Source organism: Meles meles, chromosome 7 (assembly GCF_922984935.1).
Source record: "Meles meles chromosome 7, mMelMel3.1 paternal haplotype, whole genome shotgun sequence".
NCBI classification, from domain to species: Eukaryota; Metazoa; Chordata; class Mammalia; order Carnivora; family Mustelidae; genus Meles; species Meles meles.
In genome coordinates, this window is record NC_060072.1 from 127,875,889 (window position 1) to 127,901,126 (window position 25,238).

At 42.8% G+C, this 25,238-nt stretch overlaps 1 protein-coding gene across 3 annotated transcripts in view; it reads left to right on the plus strand.

Moving 5' to 3' along the window:
• Nucleotides 1-16,328: 16,328 nt before the first annotated feature.
• SLC39A12 (solute carrier family 39 member 12) overlaps nt 16,329-25,238 on the plus strand; it is a 79,270-nt gene continuing 70,360 nt past the window's right edge. For all 3 annotated transcript variants that reach the window (XM_046012776.1, XM_046012778.1, XM_046012777.1), the window contains exons 1-2: nt 16,329-16,415; nt 17,354-17,696. In XM_046012776.1, the coding sequence (XP_045868732.1) occupies nt 17,439-17,696 (258 nt within the window). In that variant the 5' untranslated portion in view covers nt 16,329-16,415; nt 17,354-17,438. The remainder of the gene's footprint in view (nt 16,416-17,353; nt 17,697-25,238) is intronic.

Consider the following 25,238-nt stretch of genomic DNA (forward strand, 5'->3'; position numbering starts at 1 on the left):
CCTGCTTGTTTCCATAACACTCATAATTCTTTAATATTTCCTTTATTTGTTTCTTCCTTTCTCCTCCTTGCCCTCCTCCCCCACCCCATGTAATGAAGGCAGGAACAAATGTCTAGTTTGATTCATCAGTGAATTCCTGGTGCCTTCCACAGTCCTTGGCTCATGATGGTGTTCAATAACATTTGTTAACTCGACTGAATCAATGGAAGAATTTAAATATTAAAATATTAAAAGAGAGCATCAGGCAGAATCCAGGAGAAAGCTAACATCAACTTTGAGGGGTTAGGATATAAACCTACCAGGAAATTTAAAAGAAGCAATCAGAGAGGAAGGATTCTATTAGAATATTCTGAAAGCCAAACAAAGGATGCATTTCAAGAAGGAGGGCTAGGGAGGAGTAGGCTTGCCTAGATGCTGCCAGATGTCAGGCGAAATATAGGGTGAGGCTGTCTGCGGTATTTAGCATTACAAGTGTCATTTGTGACCTTGGCAATAGCAGTTTCAAGAAGACTGGTGAAGGAGAAGAGAAATTAGGCACAAGTTACTGGAGGGAAAGATTTCAGTATGATTGAGTTAAAGAAAGGACCTAGGAGTGAAGGAAAGTGTAAGAGCCAGCAGTGAGAGGCTATGACCAATGAAATACATCTCCCCGCCCCCCATCATCCACTTCCATGGAACCCAAAGCCCAAGTGGAGGAAAGAAGAGACTTCTCTAGAGTCACTGTGAAAATCACCTGGGAGGGTTTTTTTTTTTTTTTTAAGATTTTATTTATTTATTTGACACACACAGAGAGATATCACAAGTAGGCAGAGAGGCAGGCAGAGGAGGAGGGGGAAGAAGGCTCCCTTCTTCCTGAGCAGAGAGCCCAATGTGGGGCTTGATCCCAGGACCTCAAGATCACGATGTGAGCCGAGGACAGTGGCCCAACTCACTGAGCCACCCAGGCACCCCAAATATCACCTGGGAGGCTTTTAAAAGTACCAATGTCCTTGGCCCTACCCTAATTCAATTGAAGCAGATCTGTAGGCATGGGGTCTAGATACGATATTTTTATAAAGCACCCAGACTCTTCGAATGTACAGACCATGGTTGAGAAATGCCAGTTTAACTAACTGTTTTTACCTTTCTTTCTTTTGTGTGTTGAAATAGCACTTGCAATTGGGGGAGGTTTCCTAGTTGGGCAAACACTGCGTTAGGGTAGCTGACAGGTGTCAGCAGGAAGGGATGAAGAAGTTAGTGGGTACCTTTACCTTTATCCAGCTGAATTTTTTAAATCCATGGATACATTCATTTATAAAAATGTGGTAGAATACACATAACATAAAATTGGCTACTGTAGCCATTTTCGTGTGTGGAGTTTTGTAGTAAGTATATTTACATTGTTGTGGAACCAATCTCCAAAACTCTTTTATCTTGCAAATCTAAGACTCTATGCCCATTAAATACCTTTCCATTCTCCTAACCTCCAGCCTCTGAAACTACCATGCTACTTTGTGCCTCTATGAATTTGACTTCTCTGAATAGCTCATATAAGTGAAATCATGCACATTTGTTCTTTTGTGACTGCCTTATTTCACCTAGCATAGTGTTCTCAAGGTTCATCCATACTGTAGCATGTGTCAGAATTCCTTTCCTTTTGTTCCTTTTTTTAAGATTTTATTTATTTATTTGAGAGAGAGAGAGAGAGCACGAGTGGGAGGAAGGGGCAGAGGGAGAAGCAGACTCTGTGCTGAGTGCAGAGTCTGATATAGGGCTCCATCCCAGGACCCTGAGATCATGACTTAGCAGATGTTTAACCAACTGAGCCACCCAGGTGCCCCAGAATTCCTTTCCTTTTAAAGGCTGAATAATATTCCATTGTATGTATAGATGACATTTTGTTTATCTATTCATTGGTCTTTGGACACTTCATTGCTTCTACTCTTGGTGATTGTAAATAATGCTGTAATTAGCATGGGTATACAAATATCTCTTCAAGACCCTGCTTTTAATTCTTTTGGGTAATTCTCAGAAGTGGGGTTGCTGGATCCTATGGTAATTTTATTTTTAATTTGTTGAGGAACCACCATACTGTTTTCCACGGTGAATACAGCATTTTATATTCCCACCAACAGTGCATAAGAGGTCTAATTTCTTCACATCCTTCTCAAAACTGTTTTTTGTTATTTATTTTTTGATAATAGCTACCTAAAATATGTGAGGTGGTTACACTGTTCATTTTTACTTTTGCTATTGTTTATTTTTTGTTTCATTTTTTTTTGAAGATTTATTTATTTATTTGAGAGAGGGCATGGATGAGTGGAGGGGAGGGGCAGAGGAGAGACTCTTCAAGGAGAGTCCCTGTTGAGCACAGAGAATCCCACAGGGCTCAATCTCACAATCCTGAGATGATGACCCAAATTTTGGTATTTTTTTTTTAAAAGATTCAGATCTTTGTTTATTTGAGAAAGAGAGAATGTGCCTGCGAGTGGAGGTAGGGGAGGGGCAGAGAGAGAGAAAGAATCCACCCTTAACATGGAGCCTGAAATGGGGCTCGATCCCATGACCCTGAGATCATGACCAGAGCCGAGATCAAGAGTGAGACACCTGAGGCACCTGGGTGGCTCAGTTGGTTGCGTATCTGCCTTCAGCTCAGGTCATGATCCCAGAGTTCTGGGATTGAGCTTGGTGTTGGACTCCCTGCTCAGGGGGGAGTCTTCTTCTCCCTCTTCCCCTTAACCCACTTGTGCTCTCTCTTTCGCTCACTCTCTTAAATAAATAAAATCTTTGGGGGGAAAAAAAAAGGAATGAGACACTGAACCAAATGAGCCCCACAGGTGCCCCCGCTTTCACTGTATTTGAGAACTTCTTTTTTTAAATTATTTTTATTAACATATAATGTATTATTTGCCCCAGGAGTAGGTCTGTGAATCATCAGGCCTACACATTTCACAGCACTCACCATAGCACACACCCTCCCCAATGTCCATAACCCAACTGTCCTATCCCTACCCTCCTCACCCCCGAGAAACCCTCAGTTTGTTTTGTGAGATTAAGAGTCTCTTATAGGGCACCTGGGTGGCTCAGTGGGTTAAGCCGCTGCCTTCAGCTCAGGTCATGATCTCGGGGTCCTGGGATTGAGTCCCACATCAGGCTCTCTGCTCAGCGGAGAACCTGCTTCCCTTCCTCTCTCTCTGCCTGCCTCTCTTGTGATTTCTCTCTGTCAAATAAATAAATCTTTTAAAAAAAATTAAAAAAAAAAGAGTCTCTTATAGTTTATCTCCCTCCCAATCCCATCTTGTTTCATTTTTCCCTTCCCTACCCCCACAACCCCCCGCCCTGCCTCTCAAATTCCTCATATCAGAGAGATCATATGATAATTGTCTTTCTCCAGTGACTTATTTTGCTCAGCATAATACCCTCTAGTTCCATCCATGTAGCTGCATATGGCAAGATTTCATTTCTTTTGATGTCTGCATAGTATTCCATTGTATATATATACCACATCTTCTTTATCCATTCATCTGTTGATGGACATCTAGGTTCTTTCCATAGTTTGGCTCTTGTGGACATTGCTGCCATAAACATTCAGGTTCACATGCCCCTTCAGATCCCTACATTTGTATCGTTAGGGTAAAAACCCAGCAGTGTGATTACTGGGTCATAAGGTAGCTCTGTTTTATTTGAGAACTTCTTAAGTGAGGTTATAACAGGTAGTGTTGGATTTTTCTACGGATCTCCACCCTGGGGGAGACTAGGATTGGGTAACTCAGATTTTAGCAAGGCTCTGTCTCTCCTTTTCTTGTAGAATTTTTTGACATCTCGAAAATAAAGAAAAACTTAGTTACAAATCATGTCCTCCGATAGGGTTCTTCCATTCTGGGGAAGACATGTGCAACAGCCTTGTCTAAAGGTTTCTCTCACTCTGAATCCTAGACCAGTGTGAGGAGGGCAGATTCTATTTCTCAGTGCTGCTCATTTCTGGACAAATCTTTGCTGCTCATTTTACATGATTCAAGATAACCAGAGGCTTACAAAGTGTGCAAGGGAAACAGACCAAGCTGTTGACTCCTTTCTCTGGCCCCATCTGTAGAGGACAGTGTCAGTCTGGGAGAGAAAATCATGATGTCTGCTGAGTTCAGTGTTGGAGGTTTTAAAAATTTAAATATTTTTTGAGAATCTATGTACCTTACTACTACTCTATTATACCCCTGTTGACTTCAGCAAGCAGGACATATTTGATGAAAAAATGGAAGGAAAATACTAAGTTTGTGTTATGAAATTTTTTGTACCCAAGAGACTATGAAATCTGACTATCAGATATCTATTTAGATTACAGAAATGTGAACCCCAGTGCATTTAGGATCTAACTTTTGTTGCAAAAAATTGAGTTGCCCTTGCCTTTTTCAACACTTTCTTACCTTCCTCTCAGAGAAGCCTGCACAGGCTAAGCTATTAGACCAAGGAAGTGTTGGAAGGCTTCTGTCTGCTAATGAGCCAGAATAAGGTGTGACTCCCCATGGGGTCACTTCAGAAGTCTTATTTATATGTCATCCAAGGAAACCTTGAGAGTTGAAGGTAGATGGCAATTTGGGCTCAGTGATAATTATTTTGTTCAAGGGCATTTCCAGTCTCTCTCCTCCACTTTATTTCACACAGACCTCTCTATTTTACTCGTGCCCAAGTCAACTTGCCTTTTGTTGGCACCCACAGAGTATAAGGGATTCCCATAGAACATGCTGTATGTGTCATAGTGCTTAGCCTGCAGCATGCTGTTGGACTTTTTGTCAGGCTTTTCTCTGACAAACTGTGATTGTGGGCAGAGATCATGCTCCATTCGTCATTGTCTCACCAGCATATGGTGAAGTAGGCATGCTCAATAAATATCTGAGTATGATATGATGTAAATATGCAAATAATGCCCAATGCTCATTGAGCACTTTCCATGTGCCATGTACAATCATTAATTGTACTAGTATTTAATGTAATTTGGGTGAACCCTCATAACAGCTCTATGAAGGCAAGAGCTGATCCTCTTCACTAAGAAAACTGATAGAAAGTTTAGGAAAGTCATCCGAGTTCACACAGCTAACAAGTAACTGAACAAGGAATGGAGCCTGGGCAGTCTGGCACTTGAGTCAATAAGATGACTTTGAAAAAAATAAAAAAGGAAAGGAACTAGGGAAAACAAGGGTTTTTATCTGTCTGAACTCCCTTCCTGGGCAAGAGGCAGCACAGGTCACCAAAGGCAGACTAGGAACTGGCCATGAGGTGGCTCCCGGGTGGAAACCCAAAGGGAAGGCCCGTGCGCTGGCCCAAAGGCACCAGCAGCAAAGCAGTGTTCACCAGAGACAGCCCCCCAGAGCAAGGGGTCATAGTGGTGGGGGTGCAAGGCTGGCGGGCGTCCAAGCTCCACCCATCCCTCCTTTTCCAGGTGACTCTTCCCCCTGGGGCCATTGGGTAGGGTGTGATATCAAGGATTTCAAGCTGAATTTCCAATTTCAGTTCTGAGAACAACGAGTCAGGTATTTCACTGTGTTCGTTACATTTGTCATCATCATGAATGAATAGATAATGCATATACAAGGTACACAAATGAAAAGATTCAAGAGGATGGTGAACCCCCACACTGCCCACCCCTACAACCCCCTCCCTTATCCAATGGCGACCACAGCTGGACATTTCTTGTGTATTCTTCTAGAGATCAAATATATATATATTTATATATGTGTGTGTGTGTATATATATATATAATATATATACATACACACAAATATGTATAGATACACATACACACATTATTTATATATGCGCAGCATTTTTCTGGAAGAATATATAAGAAACTTTCAACAGTAGTATTTATACACACACACACACACACACGTGTGTGTGTGTATATATAGGAGTGTCCACTCATCCGTTTTCATCCTTCTAAGGTTTTCTTCCTTTTTTTTTTCTCACACTGCTGTCCCTTCTCTGTTGTCTTTATTTTATGTATTATGCTTCTTTTATTTAAAAAATCCTCTGTTGTCATTATAATGGAGTTTGGAGGAGAGCTCTGAGACAAACACATACCACATTTAACCGGAAGTGTTGTTAAACGGTAATGATGGAGCACAGCTGAGACAGACCCAGGACTGGGCAGTCACAGATGATCGATGGGAAGCTGGGTCAACTCAAAGAAAGCAATCTAACAAAATCCTGGTTTTTTGTTTTGTTTTGTTTTGTTTTTTAAAGAGTTTACTTACTCTTGCTGATTTATAACACAGGATTTTTTTTTAATTTTATTTATTTATTTGACAGAGATCACAAGTAGGCAGAGAGGCAGGCAGAGAGAGAGGAATGGAAGCAGGCTCCCTGCTGGGCAGAGAGCCCCATATGGGGCTTGATCCCAGGACCCTGGGATCATGACCTGAGCTGAAGGCAGAGGCTTTAACCCACTGAGCCACCCAGGCGCCCCAAAATCCTGGTTTTAATAATAATAACAATAATGTTCATTTCACATTATCAGTGCTAGCTGATACTTTACACAGTCTCTCTCACTTAATCCTCACACAAAATAGGTACTAAATCATCAGCAGCATTTCAGGGGTAAGGACCCTGAAGCTTACAAAGATCCAGTAAACTGGCCAAGGTCACACATCTCACAAAGGACAGAGTCCAGGATTTAAATTAACATCTGCCTGAAACCTTTCTCTTAACTCCTGGGGATGCTTGTTATATACTCTTCTGGCTAATTCCTGACCACTATGAATAGATTGACTCAAACTTCAGTTTTGTGGATGAATGTATGCCCATGAGGACAGGATATGCTGAATGTGATTTTCCAGGGTCTATTGTTCTCTTCAAATGTCATTTGAAAAATAAGATAATTCTAATTATCTTAGAAACTGGTTGATGAGAACCTGTTTTAGTTCTACCTGAAGACATTCCACCCTTTGCCTCCAGTATCCCCCGGTTTTAGCCTTAATCTTTTTACACTCTCAAACTCTGAAGTCTAAAGGAGTGCAAGTGGGACATGCTTCAAAAAGAAGCATGTTTCAAAAAGAAGCTGAGGTTCCAGAAGTTCTTAAAATAACAGGAAACTGGTTTCAATAATACTATATTAATACATAGTTAATATTATATGTCAATTTGACAGGGCCATGGGTTGCCCAGGTAATTGGGCAATTTGGGCTCAGTGATAATTGGTTACACATAAATTCTGGAAGCGTCTGTGAGGATGTTTCTGGATGAAATTAGCATTTGAAATCAGTAGACCCAGTAAAGCAGATGGCCCACCTTAACGTAGGGCTCATCCAGCCAGGTGAGGGCCTGAACAGGAAAAGGTGAAGGGGGAATTCATTCAGTTTGAGGATCTCTGAACTGGGATATTGGTTTTCTCCTGCCTTAGGACTTGGACTAGAACTTATACAATCAGCCCTCCTGGTTCTAAGGCCTTTGGACTAGGTGTCTTGGGACCTCTTATCTTCCATAATCACATGAGCCAAGTCCTTACAATCAATCAATCAATATCTATCTATCCATCCATCCATCATCTATCTGAACTTTATCTATGTATCTCCTACTGGCTCTGTTTCTCTGGAGAAAGTGACTGATCTAATGAGATGGGAGGTCCCAAAATACTGTGAGTAAGGCCACTTCCCTGCATGGCCCTAGGGGGCACTGTTCACCTCAAGGATTATGGGAATGCTACTAAGTGAAGTTGAGACTTCCACTCTCATGAATCCAGGGCTCTTTACCAGCAGTCATGGGATCCCAACGGGGTTTCTCTTTATAATACAGAAATGCCCTCCCTCTCAAGGAAGGTCTGATCTAGGTATTTGCAACGTACCCTTCACAGTAGGAATCCTGGGACACAGCAGTTATTTGAACAAAGGTGTTCAGTTCATCAAGCGAGGCCCAGACCTTAACTGGAGGGTTTTTGGTTTTGTTTGTTTGCTTGTTTTCTTCATTTTATCTATAGAAGAGGAGGATTGTAAGTAGACCAAGAGATCAGAGGAGCATGGCTCCCCAGGATACCATTTCCTCCTCTCAGCACCTTTTCATCACCTTATCACCTTGACCATGACTTTTTCTCTTCCGTGTTTGAGCTCATTTCTTTTAAGCTAGTCCTCTCCTTCCCTGGTGGCAAGTCTCCTGATCACATCCATTTTCTTTTATCCATACAGGAATCACACAGTTCTAATCTACTTTTCCTTCTCTGGCTCATTCATTCAATTATTCATTGATTCCTTCATCAGATATTTATTCAGCATCCACCATATGCAAGGTACTTTGTGTGAAAACTGGGATACAGCAGGGACAGGAAGATATAGTCCTTTCAGCTACGGACCTTGGTGGACTGTAGGAAAGACAGAATTTTAAAAAATGATTTTATTATCAAAGCAAGCATAATGGAAGGAACTTGTGGGAAGTCATGAATATACGTATTGGGGTCAGAGAAGGCTTGAGAAAAACAAAAAAGCATGGAATGAGTCAGAGTTCAGGGAAACTGATCCCTGGAGGACTGGGGGCGTGGACAGGGAAGAGCATGTGCAAGAAGGTACAGGAGTGAAAAGGTATAGAGTGAGCAAAGGGGAAGGCCATGCTCGGGGTGAGACTGCCCCATTTCTTAGCTCCCAGTCTTGACAAACGCCTAGTTGAGATTATTATTATTATTTTTTTAATTTTCCATTCAATTCTGCAAAGTTTAATTAAGAAGGAGATGGCTGGATGGAGTTATTTTTCTCACTGGATGTAGTCCATTAAAAATGAAGTCCTACCCTCTCTCCTTCATCAGAGCTGAGTGATTCCTCCACACACGAGAACAGAGGACAGGCCCTAAACCATGTTGTAGTATTGTTGTTTGGGGCTGGGCTGAGCTGTCTCAACAGAACAGGGGCCGGGTCAATCGGAGAGTGGAGGTTGTTGTATTTCACACAAACTATAATGGTAACTTGCACGTAGCAGATTGTAAACAGGTGCTAGCTGAACTGAATTATCATGTGTTGATTTCAAGGTTTTCTGGAAATTATCTCTAGAAAATTAATTATTCAGGGAACCATTTTCTCAGGAAACGATAAGGACAACTTCTGTTTTCTAACATTAACTCCTCCGGGATTTTTTTTTTTTTTCCTCCCAAACAACCCTCTCTATTCCCTCCCCTATTCTCAACCGGAAGCTGGAATTCCAGTGCCCTTTTGCCTCAAAGGTGGTAAGAGAAACATGTACATCACCACAGCACGGGACAAGTAGGATTTAAAACAAAGTGTATCAGGCACAGGTGATGAGGATTCTACGACAGCGTGGGAATCACGGGAGGCTTTTACAAGAAGGGGTGTCTGAGCTGGGTCTGAGGGAAAGCGACCCAAACAGAAGGAACAAAGATGTGGCAGCCGAGGGGAGAAAGGGCCATTTCCGCTGGACAGAATAGCATGAATACTAGAAGCCAGAGAAGCTCCAGGTAAGAGAAGTGAAGGACGGTGGCCTGGAGAAGAAACCGAAGAAAGAGAGGCTAGCGAGGGACTTTCCGTGGGATTATTACTGTAGAGCTTGCGTAATAATTGCAGAGCGATGACAGTCCATTTAATGAACTCACAGCTGTGCCAGCTACCAAAATGTCATAAAGGCAGGTGATATCCCCATCTTAAAAATGAGGAGAAGGCTCGGGGCACCTGGGTGGCTCAGTCGTTAAGCGACTGCCTTCAGCTCAGGGCATTATCTCTAGGTCCTGGAATCGAGCCCCAGGGCTCTCTGCTCAGCACGCAGACTTCTTCTCCCTCTGCCTGCTTCCCCTACTTGTGTTCCCTCTCTCTCTCTCTCAGATAAATAAATAAAATCTGGGGGAAAAAAAGTGAGGAGAAGGCTCAAAGGGCCCAGAACATATCCGACATGGGGCCAGTATTCTTTCCCCCAGGTCTGTCTGATTCCTGTTATCACCACACCCTGCTTTAAAGAACTCTAAAACCATCCTGGCTGGTGGTTTTAAAAAAGGATTTCAAAGAGCCCTCAGCTGTTGTGGAGTTCCACAAACAATAAAAAATACTTTCCAAAACATAATTATCACTCTTCTCAGATTCATATATTAGACTTCCTCCTCTAAAAGAAACATTTTGATGCTAAAATAAATGAATGAGAAAAGGAAAATCTTTGATTTATTCCAATCCTTTTTTTAAAAATGATTTCCCCCATTGTGCAAAATTATACGTTTACTATAAAAAATGTGGAAAACATAAAAAAGGAGGAAAAAGTCACCTATATTCCTACCACCAGTGAGGAAATATTACTACTTAATTTATAGTAATATTCTTGCCATGAATATATTTGCCATAGTTATGATCGCTATAACATTATACACAAATGTGCAAAAATAACTTTTGCTTATTATACAATTTGCCTAATAACTGGATAAATATTGCAAAGATCTCTTTCCTACTGAGAATAAAAATCTACCAAGCAATAAACACTGAACAATTTATTTCAATTCTTGTGAAGACCATTAGTTAAGTCAATATAAATAGTGTTGAATCATTCTTTCTGGCAATAGTTGAGTACAAAAAAATGTTTTAAATTGTCATTAACTTACAGGATATTCAAAAGATAGAAATTTCAGCACGTCACATAATTCTGAAATACCCGTCTGTTGACACCAACCTCTTAATCTTAAGAGCGGGCTAAAATGTTAATCCAGGATTCTGCCACTTTCCTAAAAATATTCTAGAAACTTCAATGGTTTTGGTGTGTGGAGTGAAAAATAAGTTCGAGGGTTATGTACCTTAATATCCTTTCATCTCAAATTACAAAGGATTAGTTCTTCATTTTAGAAACAAGCGAGGAAGACATTAAATTAAAAAGGAACAAATTTCCAGTGTGTTAGACTGGTACTAAAGATGCTGGGTAAATATTAGATGTTGAATATATTCTTTGTCATATTTGTGGCTAACCCCGGAAAGGCCTGGGAACAAGTGAAGTTGGGGCGCGACTGAAAATGGAGAAAGATGTTCCACTGTCTCCACTTCCCCAGAAAAGAGTATGGATGAAAAATACAACGATTTGGAATGTGAACTGTAGTAACTCCCCAAGCTTCTCCTGCTGACACGTTATGCCCCCCCCCCCAGGGATCCCCACATCCTGGTATTCACCTCCTTCTGGTCCCCCCTCCTTGTCCCACCCTTAGTTGTGGATGGAACACGTGACTCCCTTCTGACAGGTGAAATAAGAAATGCCCCTTCCTGATTAGAAAACCTAAGATTGCCAGTGAGTCCTGTGAGTCTGAAAGGCCCTCCTTCCACCCACAAGACTCCCAGAGAGACCTCAGTGTTGCTGGAAACACGGGCTGCAGCCTGATGGAGCTCCCAAATGCAGAGCATACGACGGCCATGCCTGACCCACAGAAACTGTGAAATAATAAATGTCTCCTGTCTAGAGCCTCGATGTGTGTGACTCCACTATGCAGAATCGGATGACTAATACACCTATTTACACAGTGATTCACCCAGAGTGAGTCAGAAACTCGTTGTGAAATTGAGTGGTCAGCAGGCCTCTTTCTACCCACTCTCCATTTCTATTAGCTTTTTCCCTGTCTGCAAATGTCATTTCCAGAAACCGAAGAAGATGACAAGAGGTATCCCTGTTGTCTCAAGGGGTACCAGCGTGTGCATATGGCACAAAGGAACAGAAGCCTTGGTGAAATGGACCCAGCTTTGGGTCAGGGCCCCAAACTTTAGGGAGGGGCCACCAGGGTTCCTGTGGTGACTTGGCTGGACTTTTAGTGTTTTAGACTCCTTCTTCCATCTTCCTGCCTCTCCAACTTGAGTGGGAAGGACCTTGGCTACCTGCTCCTCAGATCGCTGGGGCCACACTCAATGTCACTTCTGCATTCCAGACAGGATGCTCCCTCAGCATCCCCGGCAGACTCCCACCCACATTCACCTCAGATCTGGGTCATGCGCCTCACTTCTCATGAGTCTGGAACAAAGTGAGGGGTTCTCATTGGGTCCTCGATTGCCTTGAACAGATGCAAAGAGGAGGGATGGACGTGGGGTAGATGCCTCATAAAGTCTGCCACTCAAAGCTTTGTTCTCACAAAAAGAACCACGGAAAGACAAGAAAAAGGAAGGGGGAAAATAAAAAGAACAGAGACTAAGGACACGGAAAACAAGCAATAAGTGAGGATTCATCAAAACCAAATGGGAAGGTGCATTTTTGAAATGACTAATAAAATAGATCCATTTCCAGCAAGACTGACACAAGATAATGAGGGAAAATGATGAGTTTTAAAGTTACGCACATAACATAATCCAAATGAGGAAAATAATAAAAAGATACACTAAAAGGTAACACAGATATAATACAGAGAGCATCTTTTTTTTAATATACTCTTAAGTATTTTCTGTAGGTTTTTTAAATTAGTGACCATAGATGGCTTTTATATAGAGAAGAAAAATATTGTTTGAAAGTTGCACATAATAAAATGTATGTTTTGTTTAAGTCATTTTTACTATCAGCTTCCAAATCAAAGATGGCCTAAAAGTCTAAGTTAAAAACAGTTGACATGATCTAATTGTTATTCATACAGTGATGTGGATAGTGTCACAGAATTAGAAGATGTATAAGACAGTCCCTACCCCGTAGGGGCGGCCTTCTCAGTGGAATATTCTGTTTTTCCTCTAAGAATCCTTTAGAGGACATGTAGTAGCATTTGTTTCAAATGCCTGGTAGGTAGTCCTGTGAAGTGTTACACAAGAGTGGAGCCCGAGGTTCTGTTTGTTTTAAAGTTCTGAGTTCTGCTTATACTTTCGCTTCCTCTAAGAATTTCTGGACTGAAGGGTTTGGGGGAAGAATTGAAAAATCAGAATGTAGCAGATTATTTCCTTGGTGATGAGCTCTCTTTGGATTCCTTTGTGAATCCTGCCCACCCATGCTGTGCTGCAAAAAGGCTTGCACTTACAAATAAAACCAAGGGGACTCATCACAACTGACGGGTGCTTGGTAGGATAAGCACCAACTTCCATTTGGATGGGCCCGGATTTCTGATGACACCTACCAGCTGTATGACACTGGGTATTTCTGAAATGGATAGTGAGACATTCGTTATGAGATTATTCATTAGTGAGACATCATTCATTCAATTGGTATAACGTAAGAAAATATACATGAAGGTGCTTAGCACAGTGCTTAGGCATAGAAGACACTTAAAAAGTATTAATGAACATTTATTATTATTATTATTACTGAGAGAGGTTAGTGTCTTGGAAAAGAAGGAAGAAAACCATGTAAAGGGGCACATGGGAAGAAACTAGGCCCAGAGGCAGCTCAGAAAGGTAAGACCTCCTATTACTGCCAGAGCTGGTCCCACAGTGGGTAGGCAAGATGCTGGAGAAGAAGGGCAGAAACAAAAAAAAGCCAAAATTTGTTGGCTTTTTCCACCAGAAACAAAGCCAAAATATGCTGGAAAATTGTTGAAATAAATATAGAAATCTGTGATGATTATGGAAGTGAATGATGATCCTTAAAGTTGTGCAATGCCCAACCTTCAGAACTGTACAGGGCAGCCCTGAACTAGACCCACAAGATGGCTTTACTCTGGTGTCAGTCTCTTAAGTCGCTGTCATTTATTTCACGTTTCCTGATGGGCCTCTTTAAATTCTTTCTAGTTCAAGGCAGGGTAGACATGTAAATATATTATAAGGCCTAAAGAAGAAGTTTGAAACACAGGCCATACCAAAAAGAAAAGACTCAGAACTGAAGGAAAGACTGGTCAAGTACCACCTTCTCTCCCACTTCCTGTCTGCTACATCTTCCTGTGAGAATGCAAAGTGTCTGTATATCAAGACACTTTGCATCAGGTAAGTGTGGTCTCAAATGGGGCCAAATGCCTCGTAACTATCAATCAGGAGTAAATTAGCTCCTTCTTTGTGCAGCGGGCTAGCTAACATCTGAAACTCATTACCCCTAGAGGTTGGTTTGGATTGCAAATACAAGCTTTTTTTTTTTTTTTTAAGATTTTTATTTATTTATTTGACAGACAGAGATCACAAGTAGGCAGAGAGGCAGGCAGAGAGAGGAGGAAGCAGGCTCCCTGCTCGATCCCAGGACCCTGGGATCATGACCTGAGCTGAAGGCAGAGGCTTTAACCCACTGAGCCACCCAGGCACCCCCAAATACAAGCATGTTTAAGGAAAGTTGGTTTCAGGCAGGCTGCACTCAGGCAGTTAAAGCTACAACCCGGAGTCAGGTCAGAAGTTCAAGCCACTGGGTTCTGCTAAGTGTTCTGTTCCTTTATGACTCCGGCTTTTCTCTTGCTGGCCCTCCGCAGCTTGGCCTTACTTAGCGACTACATCTTGGGCTTCTGCCTGCCCCACCTGAACGCCGTGTCCCCAGACAGGGACAGGACCGTGGCTGGGGGTCGACTGTGGGGTGCTGCAACCCCTGGGGACAAACAGGCTTGGCCATGTGACATTGGGAGGCAGTTGTTTATCCAGTGGGGAAGTTGTGCGGTGCTGGGTAGGCTGGCGCAGGTAGTGGGAACAGCTGAGAGCTATTAGGAGGGCATCTGTAGCCTTGGAGAGCCTGAGACAAGATAACGCACAGAGGAATCGGGAAAAGTCCCAGAGGCTCAGAAGGGCCACTGTCCTGGGACCCTAGGTTAGAGCAAGTCGAGACCAGGTTCTTCTGTATCCCACAGGTCACTCGGTAAGATTTGGGCAGGGAGCACAGATTTTAGGACCTACTAATTAGTGCAGGGCGGAGAACCGCCAGCTTAATTCCAGAAACAAGGTCATGCGGAGGTACTGAAAGGTAGCACGTGCTGGGAGGCCCGTCATGTTTTGGACTTTGCCGTAGACACCAATCCCTGAGACAGATAAGGCTGAGGTGGTTCCCCAGTGGGGGTGGCCACAGGCCAAGAGCCTGAGCTGCTGGGAGCTTTGTCCGTGCTCCTCTGCCCCAAGTCCACTCCCTTCTCTGCACTGACTCAGGGCCCCAGCTGGGGAGCCCTGACCACCTCCTCACTCCTCTCCCTGCTGGACTGATGATTCTCTCTCTCTCTCTCTCTCTCTTTTTTTTTTAAAGATTTTATGTATTTATCAGAGTATAAGCAGGGGAGCACCAGGCAGAGGGAGAAACAGGCTCCCTTCTGAGCAAGGAGTCTGATGCAGGACTGGATCCCAGGACCCGGAATCATGACCTGAGCCAAAGGCAGACGCTTAACCAACTGAGCCACTCAGGCACCCCCGGACTGATGATCCTGGACACTGACTCCTGCTCAGCTCACCAGAGGGCTCAGGAGAAACAAGCCAAGTCTCTTCCCTTGACAGTTGAGGTAAATCCACCTGCTCTGGGATGTGTGTCACTGGAGAGAAGCTGGGCATTTCTAGGAGCTTTTGCCCTCCGTTTCCATAAGGGTCACAGCATTCTCTCAGGTTGTCTCCTGCTGTTGCTCCCAGCTCTCACATCGTTAGTGATGGAGAAGACTTTCTCCATCATTTCCTTTCTCTTTTCATTTCCTCTGCCCCCATGCCAAGAAGCCCCACTCCCTCCGCACCCTCCTCACCCCGACCCCGGAACTGAACTCAGGACCTCGTCCCTTCCCTGCATCCTTCGGCATCACGTGGTGTTTCATGTACCGTGGGCCCCATACACGTACTTTGTCCATTTTGAAATCGTAGATTTAACCTTCTCTTACCTCCTCCACAATTTAGCACTTTGTTCTCTCAGTCGTTGCTTTGCTAATAATTTGTCTGGAACGTGTTTCACAGGGTCTTGGGATCCTTACATCATCGCTTCTACTGCAGACTCTGGGATCAGAACATATATAGGCTAATTCAAGTTCCCCACTCACTTCCTAGGTAAGAACTTTATGCCTCCAACAAATACTTTTCTTCTTGCTGGAAGAGCTCTTTTTACGGATTTTCAAGTGCCTTAAGTCTTTTTAAACCCCTGCACCTTATGTAATGAAGGGCTTTATAGAGCTTATCTTTTCAACAAATCTTTGGCTTGAGTGTGGCTAAAACAGTTACAGAATCAACTGGAAAGGAAAAAAAAAAAGATCTTGATCTAACACTAAAGCCTTTCCATTCTGCAAGGTGAAATCCTTTGACCTAGATCTGTCCCTTAAAAGGCAAGGGACTGGTAAGAAATTCTAAGTTTTTCTTTGACTTTTAAGAGCATTCGTAAATACTGATATAAAAAGTCAGGTTCACCAGCCAGTTTTATTTGATTTTCCTGAAAATCTGCCAGACAGAAAGTTCTCATTTTTATCCACCTTCATTGTTACCCCCAGAGCAGCTCTCTCCATAGCAACTGAAAACCTCTCTGGGTTGAAATAATCCTCTCCAGCTCCCAGTGCACAGTCAAGGAATTTTAAAAACAGGACTTTGTAACCACAAAGTACTCTCCAAGATTTAAAAGGCCACGGAGCTCCAGATAAATAATCATTTATCTTTCTCCTAACGGTAAGCACCACATTTAGAAATGTTTGTCTCATTCTCTGTCATTTTTTAAATGCTAACATAAGAATCTTAAACTCTCTGTTTTCTTAACCATAGAAGTAATCCCAATATCCCCTCTACTACCCCACAGTCATTATTACCTCATCTCTGGGCTGAGATCTGACATGAGATGCTGTTAACATTTTGCATTCCTTAGGCAATTGGGTGAAAGGATTATTATTATTTTCTTTTTTCTTTCTTTCTTTTTTTTTTTTTTTGTAGAAAGCTGATTGGCTCTCAAGTTGTCCCTCATGCCTTTAGTGACCATTAAGTTTGTGGATTTATGACGGCTCTTGAGGTCTTGAAACCCTGGGCTTTTTCTGCTAGTTGGTACTTTTAATAAACTAAAACCTAAAAAACTACCAGCGTCTAAAAAATGAAAAATGAACAGTGAATGTTTTCTTCTAGTATCCTTCCTTAACAAAAACCGTCCCATTCCATGTGATATGGGTAATTTATGGAAATGTATTTTCTGTTTGTTTTTTATTTACTTACTTGAGCGATGAGGACCACCCAGCCATGAGAGTTCTACTCTAGGATGGGAAAAAAAAAAACAAAACAAAACAGCGAATTTCCTGTCTGGGTCCTAGGACTGGTACCACCTGCAGGATGAAGAGAGAAACTTCTTCCTAATTCAGTTCCTCTGCTGAGTTGAGAGAGGCAATCGCACAAACTTCTTGGCTGTTCTACAGTTTGAACTAAGTGCACAGCCCTGAGCCCTGCCTGCTGTTTGCAGTTACAAATGACCTACAGACACCCCCCACCAACCTCCCTACCCCCGCCCCCCGCTGCTGTTCAGAACCGGCTGACCACTGCAAATCAGCTTAGCCGCCCCCTTAATGAATCCTTTCAAACACGTTGCAGGCGGAATAATTAAAGCCTTAATTTTTTCCCTTTACCAGAGAAATTCCTCCCATTACAAGTTTACACCGACAGCAAGCCACCCGACTCCATCACACAGGGTCTCCAGGTAAAGGAAGGGTGGAAATGTTCTGGACAAAGCTTCCAATATTGGGGGTGCCCGTGTTCCTTTTCCTCGGCCTTGTTCCCTCTACTGAGACGGAAAGACCCTCCACGCAGGACAGCGGCGGCCCCTGGAGCCCCGACCATCTGACGGAAGTACTACGAGCTCTGTCTGCTGGTGACCCCCCACCCCAGAACCATTCGAGAAGCCTCATCAAAACCTTGCTGGAGAAAACTGGCTGCCCGCGGAGGAGAAATGGAATGCAAGGAGATTGCAGCCTGGTTAGTGCAATAGGATACGGGGTCAGGTACCGGTGCGTGTTCCAAAGAGAGCCATGGCTTCTCCGGCCCTTTACTTCGCTAAAGGAAAATCAAGACGTGGTACCCAGGTGGGCGGCGCGCTGCGGTGTGATAAAGCCCGCAGCTAGGGTACTGCGAGTCACTCACTCAGCATCCTCCATACAGCAATTCAAAACACGGGGATTTTCGTTTATTAAAACAGTAAAGTTTCAGGGGCGCCTGGGTGGCTCGGTGGGTTAAAACAGTAAAGTTTCTTGAAGCCTTTCTGCAACCCTCCAGCATGTGGAGGGGTATTTAGCTGCAAGTTGGAGCTTTTAGTTCTCTCTTCTTTCTGATTTACTGTTTTATTTTATTTTATTTTACTTTACTTTACATTACTTTATTTTACTTATTTTATTTTATTTATGTTATGTTATGTTATGTTATGTTATGCTATGTTATTTATTTTTTGTCGTTGTGGGGAACTTGTCCTTCACTGGTTAGACACTCTTTGTTTGGGGGAGCAGGATGATAGTGATAAGATATTTTTCTAATGCTGAATTTTTGAAGTACTTCATCCTGGGTGTTGATTGGTGTTTTCTAGAATGTTGCATGGTGGGTCGTTCATGAATTGGATAATCATCCTCTCAAAAATGACACATCTGACTGGCGCCTGCGTGAGGCAGTCGGTTGAGTCTCGGTTTCTTGGTCTCAGCTCAGGTCTTGATCTCAGTGTCATCGGATCGAGCCCCATGTCAGGCTTGGCGTTGAGGTGCGGAGTTTGCTTGAAATTCCTTCTTCCTCTGCCCTTCCTGCTTGTTCTGTCTTTCTCTCTAAAATAAGTAATTTTTTTTTTAATGACACATCTAACCTGGGGAAGAGAAGTACTGTACATGGAGCTAAAATGAAGCCTGTGGCTCGCAGAGCTGGGCTCCCAGCTTTCCCCTGGTCTGCCCCATGGCCCTCAAGCTCTGTCCGCTCCTCAGCATTGTCTGGGCAGCTTTCCCCAAACATCATGCTGGGGCTTCTTCCTCCCTCCGTGAAAGAGATTTAACTTGCCTGGAATGGAATTTTTAAAAAATCCTCTGCAGGCTGCTTTCATGTAAAATCCACCTTAATGGAAAGTCAGCATTTAACGTAAAATCAGAAAGTCTCCATCAAGGAGTAGGGACCCACAGAGTTAGGAGCCAATATTGTCAGAGGATAGCAAACAAGAACAAACAAAAACACCATTCACCATCCCTTTCCTGATTGATGAGATTTTTTCCCCCAGAATGAACCTACAAATAAATAAATAAATAAGCAAATAACTGCCTCCAGCCAAAAAAAAAAAAAAAAAAAAAGAGAGAGAGAGAGAGAGAGAGAAAGAAAAAAATTTGGCAGACTTTCTCAATCATGCTTCATTCTAGGGGAAACATTTCCTGGCCAAGTGTTTTGTTTTTTGTTTTGTGTGTGTGTATATGTGTTTGTTTTTCTTTTTCTTTTTTTTTTCATGACAGAGGGTCTTACTAATAGAATTTTTTCTCTGCTCTGTGCAAACAATAAATAATTTGATAATTAGTGAAACTCCCAAAGGCTCCCAGAGAAAACATGTGTTAAAATAGGCAACTCATCTGTAATGACATTAATTTATATATATAGCAACATAAGACTTCCCCATGGAAATAACTCGGAGTCATATCTTATTAATGTCCTCTGAGAATTTGCTTCAGGGAAATGTTCTCCTCTAATGACATAAAGTGCCTTATTAAGGCTGGTTGAATATTCGTCTTGCTAGGGCGAATGTAAACACGCAAAATTGTTCTCCTGTTTTTTTTGAGGGGCGGAGAAATTGTTTTGCACTTTTTGTTTTCTGTGACATTACCAAGCATTTGACCAATTTAGCTTCTGTTTGAGCTATTTCCTTTCCTAGGAAGTGAAACCCTTGTCTTGAATAGCCCTCTTGCTGCAGCTCTTTCTCTGTGGAAAAGACGGAGGTTAAAAAAAAAAGAAAGAAAGAAAAGAAAAAGAAAAAAGAAAGAAAGGAAAGACAAAAAAGAAAGAAAGAAAAAAAGGGGCAAATTTCCACTTGACCTGCTCACAAAGCTACACTTCACCTGAGCTCCCCATAAGATCCCATGAAATCTCTCCTTGTCATTCATAAAAAAGCCAGGGAGAAACAGTGCCCTGTTGGTTTGACAAACAGTCACATTTTGGCACAAGCCACAGGGCTTCAGCTCGTTCTTGAATCTTGTATGTCTTTTTGGAGACTTTGTCCATTTAGAGGCAGCATTTGTATTAGAAATTCTTTGGTAAATAAAATCTTAAAAAAGAAAAGAAAGAAATTCTGTGGTAAAAAGAGGGCAAGGGGGTAAGTTCATATCCTTAAATGTCTGGGGAAAAAAGAGGGAAGTAGGTTTCTTAAATTTGTGAGGAGAAAAAAAATGTCCCCAAATTTATTTCATGCTTAGATAAAAACTGAATGTGTGTGTGTGTGTGTGTGTGTGTGTGTGTGTGAATCTGCAGTGTCTGAAAACACTGTGCATTTAAAAATAAATTCATTCAAGCTTTAGCCTTTGAAAATGGATAGTCTTGCCTGATCATGGCCTTTTTAGCTTCTTTTAATGAGAAGGTTAGAATGGAGTTTTAATGAATTTAATGAGGGATTAAGTAACTCTAAGCGAATAAATTCCACTTCAGTTATGGTGGGAACCATGACCCTACACGGATTCCAGACATGGTGAAGGGATAAGAACCCAGTGTCTGGGGTCAGCCGGCACTGGGCCCAAATCCTTGTTCTGGTACCTTCTAGTTGTTAGGACATGTTGAACCTCAGCTCCCTCATCTATAAGACCCCAGTGCTGGTTATCTCCTCAGGGAGCTGTGTGTGAGGACCACATGGCCATGAGCTGGGGCACAACAGCTCAAGCTCTTTCTGTCCCCTCACATTTCCTGTGCATCATGGATATGTCCATCCTCTTTTCCCAGGGACCCTGGAGTGGTGCTGGTGAGAAATGAGATAATCCTCAGCACCCCCCTCCTGCCCTGTCCCCAGACTTCCCCCGCCCTCCGTCCCAGGGGCTTGGGGGTTTTATCCAAGATCTCTAGAAGATTCTCAGACACCTTCAAGGTAGAGAACCACAGGTTTAAGGTCCTGCATTTAATTCAGTGCCCCCTCCCCCATTTGTCATTTCTGTCCCAGGATAAACAGGGAAAAGCTCAAACTCTATCTTATTGATCTAACAGGTTTTTCTTATCTCAGGAAGACTTATCTCTGTCAGTCAGAAATATCACAGAATCTGGTATAGACCCACAAAAAGCCAGTACCTGCCATCAGCCAACATTCTTCCAACTCTTGGTTTGGCAGGAAAAAGAAGAAATATAATTTCCCTCTTAGAGTCTATTATAAGCCCCCCCCTCCAAAAAAGAGACCTTATAAAAATCTAAGAACTTGAAAAAGGCCAGTGGATTTATCTGTAACAATAATCAAACTTAAACACCTTTGGATCTAAAATCTTTGAAGTTTATCTACAAGTATGACAACTGCCCTGTTAATGCAGAAGAAAGATTTCCTAATGTTTCTATCACTGAGGCTTTTCTAGCATCAGCAACCAACAAAACTAAATGAGGCGGCTGGGGAAGGTGATCTGATTTGCCTATAGGAATCCAGAACCTGTTTATTTTCCCTTTGAAACCTGATTGCTTCCACCTGACAAGAAACCAAAGGGAAATTGACAGATTATTCCTGAATGAGTCCATTCTTCTTTAACAAAGAATCACTTCACCCGAGTTAACTCCTTAGACGGATCTTGTTGCCTATGAGGTGGAAGTATTTGCAAATTTTTACTAGACATCATTTCCCAAACACAACCCAGCCACTGCTAAAAGCTCTAACAACAGATCTAGTGATGATGAATTAGAAAGTCCAGTCTCCCATGCACGCCGGTAGAGCTTTCTGTCCTGTCCGTGTCTGTTAGATCTCCTGATGTTCCCAAGAGTAGTCTTTCCTCAAGTCACTGCCCTCCATATACAGGTAACTTCTTAAAAGTCCAATATCATAAAAAAGCAAAACGTTGTCAGTCCACGGTCGCTGGGTTCCCCACTGAGCTTTATTCAAGCAGGCGTCAGAAAATTAAAGCAAGGTTAGGGAACTTCTGTTCATTCGAGATGAAGGAAATCTCTCATCAGACAGAATGAGCTGTTCCACTACTATTTCGACATTTTCAGTCAGAAATCAATTTACGTTCCCCATTCTATGCTTTTCACAAACCATATCTCACCCTCATCTCTGCTGCCCCAGGCCACATCCCTCCTCTTCCTTTTTTTCTTTTTCTTTTTTTGTTTTTAGATTTTATTTCTTTATTTGACACAGAGAGAGATCACAAGTAGGCAGAGCAGCAAGCAGAAGGGGGAGGGAAGCAGGCTCCCTGCTGAGCAAAGAGCCCAATGTAGGGCTCGATCCCAGGACCCTGAGATCATGACCCGAGCGGAAGGCAGAGGCTTAACCCACTGAGCCACCCAGGCACCCCATCCCTCCTCTTCCTATCCTAGAGGGTACATTGAGGAGGAGCCATGAATGGAGAAGGGTCTTGGGCACCCTGGATGGGAGATGGGACGAAGTGTGGCCATGTACTCTGCTATGTGCTGTCAACCAAACCCTGGCCATGTGTGCCTGGTCCTGTGGCCTCATGGAAGTGCTATTTCTTGTTCCACTGGCACTTTGTCCGACATACAGACTCATCAAACAACCGGAACAGCACTTGACAGTCTGTCAGCAAGAAATCATTCAGTCTTCTTGTGGTGCTATGTCCTTATTGATTTATATCTTTCTATCTATATATATCAATATATATATTTATATATATATCAATATATATTTTTATATATATTGTTTATACCTCCCTTGGTATTCTTTTTTTTTAAGATCTTATTTATTTATTTGAGAGAGAGAGCACAAGCAGGGGAAGGGACAGAGGGAGAGGGAGAACAGAGGGCTCCCCACTGAGCTGGAAGCCATACATGGGACTCGATCCCAGGACCTCAGAATCATGATCTGAGCCAAAGGCGGATGCTTAACCCACTGAACCACCAATCCATTGGTCTCCTAATTGACCTTTTTTTCTATCAAACAGGAGGGAGAGGAAATTACTGGTCAAAAGGGCTGCACATGAAGTACTTGGTGGGTCTACAGCTTATGTTCTTCATGGCACAAAACCAAGGAATAAGAGAATAAAGCCTATCCTTGGCAGAGGGGGAATTAAGATTGGGCAGTATTAGCTCTGTGACCTCAGGTACATTGCTTAGACTTTCTTAGACTTGGTTCTCACATATTCTATAGTTATACCTTCCTTGTAGAAGAAAGACATAACTCACGCTGGATTCTGTGCATTGCCCTTGCGTACTGCACAGAAATGTACCCATTATTACCCATTACCCATATAGTAATGTACCCATTATTCACTGTGAGTTAATTGGGTAAGTGGTATTTTCAGTGCTTAACATTATGCAGAAATATTTGGTGGGTTATCAAATGGGCTGGAGACATTTTGTTTTTCCATTTAAAATAGTGGAATAATATTCTCACCATCAAAAAACAGATTATCTGACTTTTTTTTTCCCAGAACCAATTAGATTTGGGTTTTTTTCTCTAGACTTTATTTATTTGACAGACACAGAGCACAAGCAGGGGGAGCAGCAGGCAGAGGAAGAAGTAGACTCACCACTTAGCAGGGAGCCTGATACGGAGCTCAGTTCCACGACCCTGGGATCATGACCTGAGCCAAAGGCAGATGCTTAACTGACTGAGCCACCCAGGCACCTACCAGCTAGAAACATGTACTGGGGAATGCTTGAATACCTAAGGTGCTTAGCAGTGTCCTGGGCACATGGCTTGATTACACTTTTGTTTCAACTGATTCACCTCCTTGAGTCTTGGTGTCGGCTCCGCCAACAGCTACCAACCCATGAACTTTTCTTGTGGGCTGATCAAGAAACAGAAAAGGGCTGGGTTGGTTTCAGTGGTGAAGCTTTATGGCCACATCGAGTTGGTCTTGTTGGGAAGCCTGTTTGCTGAGTTCTTATCCCGGGGTAGCTGAGCTGGGGCGAGGACGGAATCTGCATGGCTCGTGAAGAATGTGACGAATGCTTTGCTTTAGAAACAGACGACATGTTTCTTCTTGACTCAGACGGTATGTCCCAGAAGTTCCCCGGTGGGACACCCAGCACACATGGAATTAGGACGCCTGAAGCTTCCACCTCAGAGAGTAGATTAAAAGATATTCTCGTAAACTGTCCTGCCGTGGGAAAAAAAAAAAATCCCTCTGGGACTCAGGACAGGCATCCCTCCATGGCTTGACTCTGAGGCTGAGGCTATGCCATGGGCTGCTTCTGGTATCCTAGGAGAATTCTTTTTTTTTTTTTTTCAAGATTATATTTATTTATTTGACAGAGAGAGATCACAAGTAGGCAGAGAGGCAGGCAGAGAGAGAGGGGGAAGCAGGAGAGCCTGATGCGGGGCTCGATCCCAGGACCCTGAGATCATGACCTGAGCCGAAGGCAGAAGCTTTAACCCACTGAGCCACCCAGGCGCTCCCTCCTAGGAGAATTCTTAAGAGTGCCTCACTGTCTTTGAAGTAAGGCAGCTCCTATCTTGTCAGGAGAGTTTCCCTTCCACAACTCTGTGTGTATCTTTTTTTCTCATCGTCCCATCGCATTACCCAAAACACCTTCTGCCACGTAAACTTCCCAGATGAGCTGAGCCGGGCGTCGGGCTGTGTGTGTGAAACAAAGAAATCATCGTGGAGGTATTTTTAAGCCATTCTCTTAGGTAGGGTAAAGGCGAGGCAGATGGCGTTCATCATGGCTTTTCACACCTCCTAAGAGCCAGGCATTGTGCTCGATGCTGAGGACAGAACTGCACACAGACAAAACTTGGCCCAATGGACCACGTGTTCTCGGGGGAAGAGAGAAAATAAACATGGAGAGAAAGCAGTTTTAGAATACTAGGGCCACAAAGAAAATAAACCTGTTCTATGCTAAGGCTGCCACTAGCCCCACGTGACTGTTGGCCATTTGATACGTGGTTCATCTGAATTGAGACCTGCTGGGAGGTGTAAAGTGCACACCAGATTTTGAAGACTTAAGCCCGACAAAAAGAATGTCAGACCTGTACCCCTGGGGATAAAAATACATTATATGTTTATTAAAAAAAAAAATTTGGAAGGGGAGGCGAACCATAAAAGACTATGGACTCTGGAAAACAACCTGAGGGTTTTGAAGGGTCAGGGGTGGGAGGTTGGGGGAACAGGTGGTGGGTAATGGGGAGGGCACATTTTGCATGGAGCACTGGGTGTTGTGCAAAAACAATGAATACTGTTACGCTGAAAAAATAAATAAAAGGGGAAAAAATAAATAAAAAAAAAGAATGTCAAATAGCTCATGGATAATTTTTAAAAATTTGGATGGCATGTCGAAGTAATCTTACTTTGCATGTATATTTCAAAAAGGGACGGTATTAGATACGTTATTAAAGTTAATTTGCTTTCTCAAAAGTGGCTACTAGAAAGT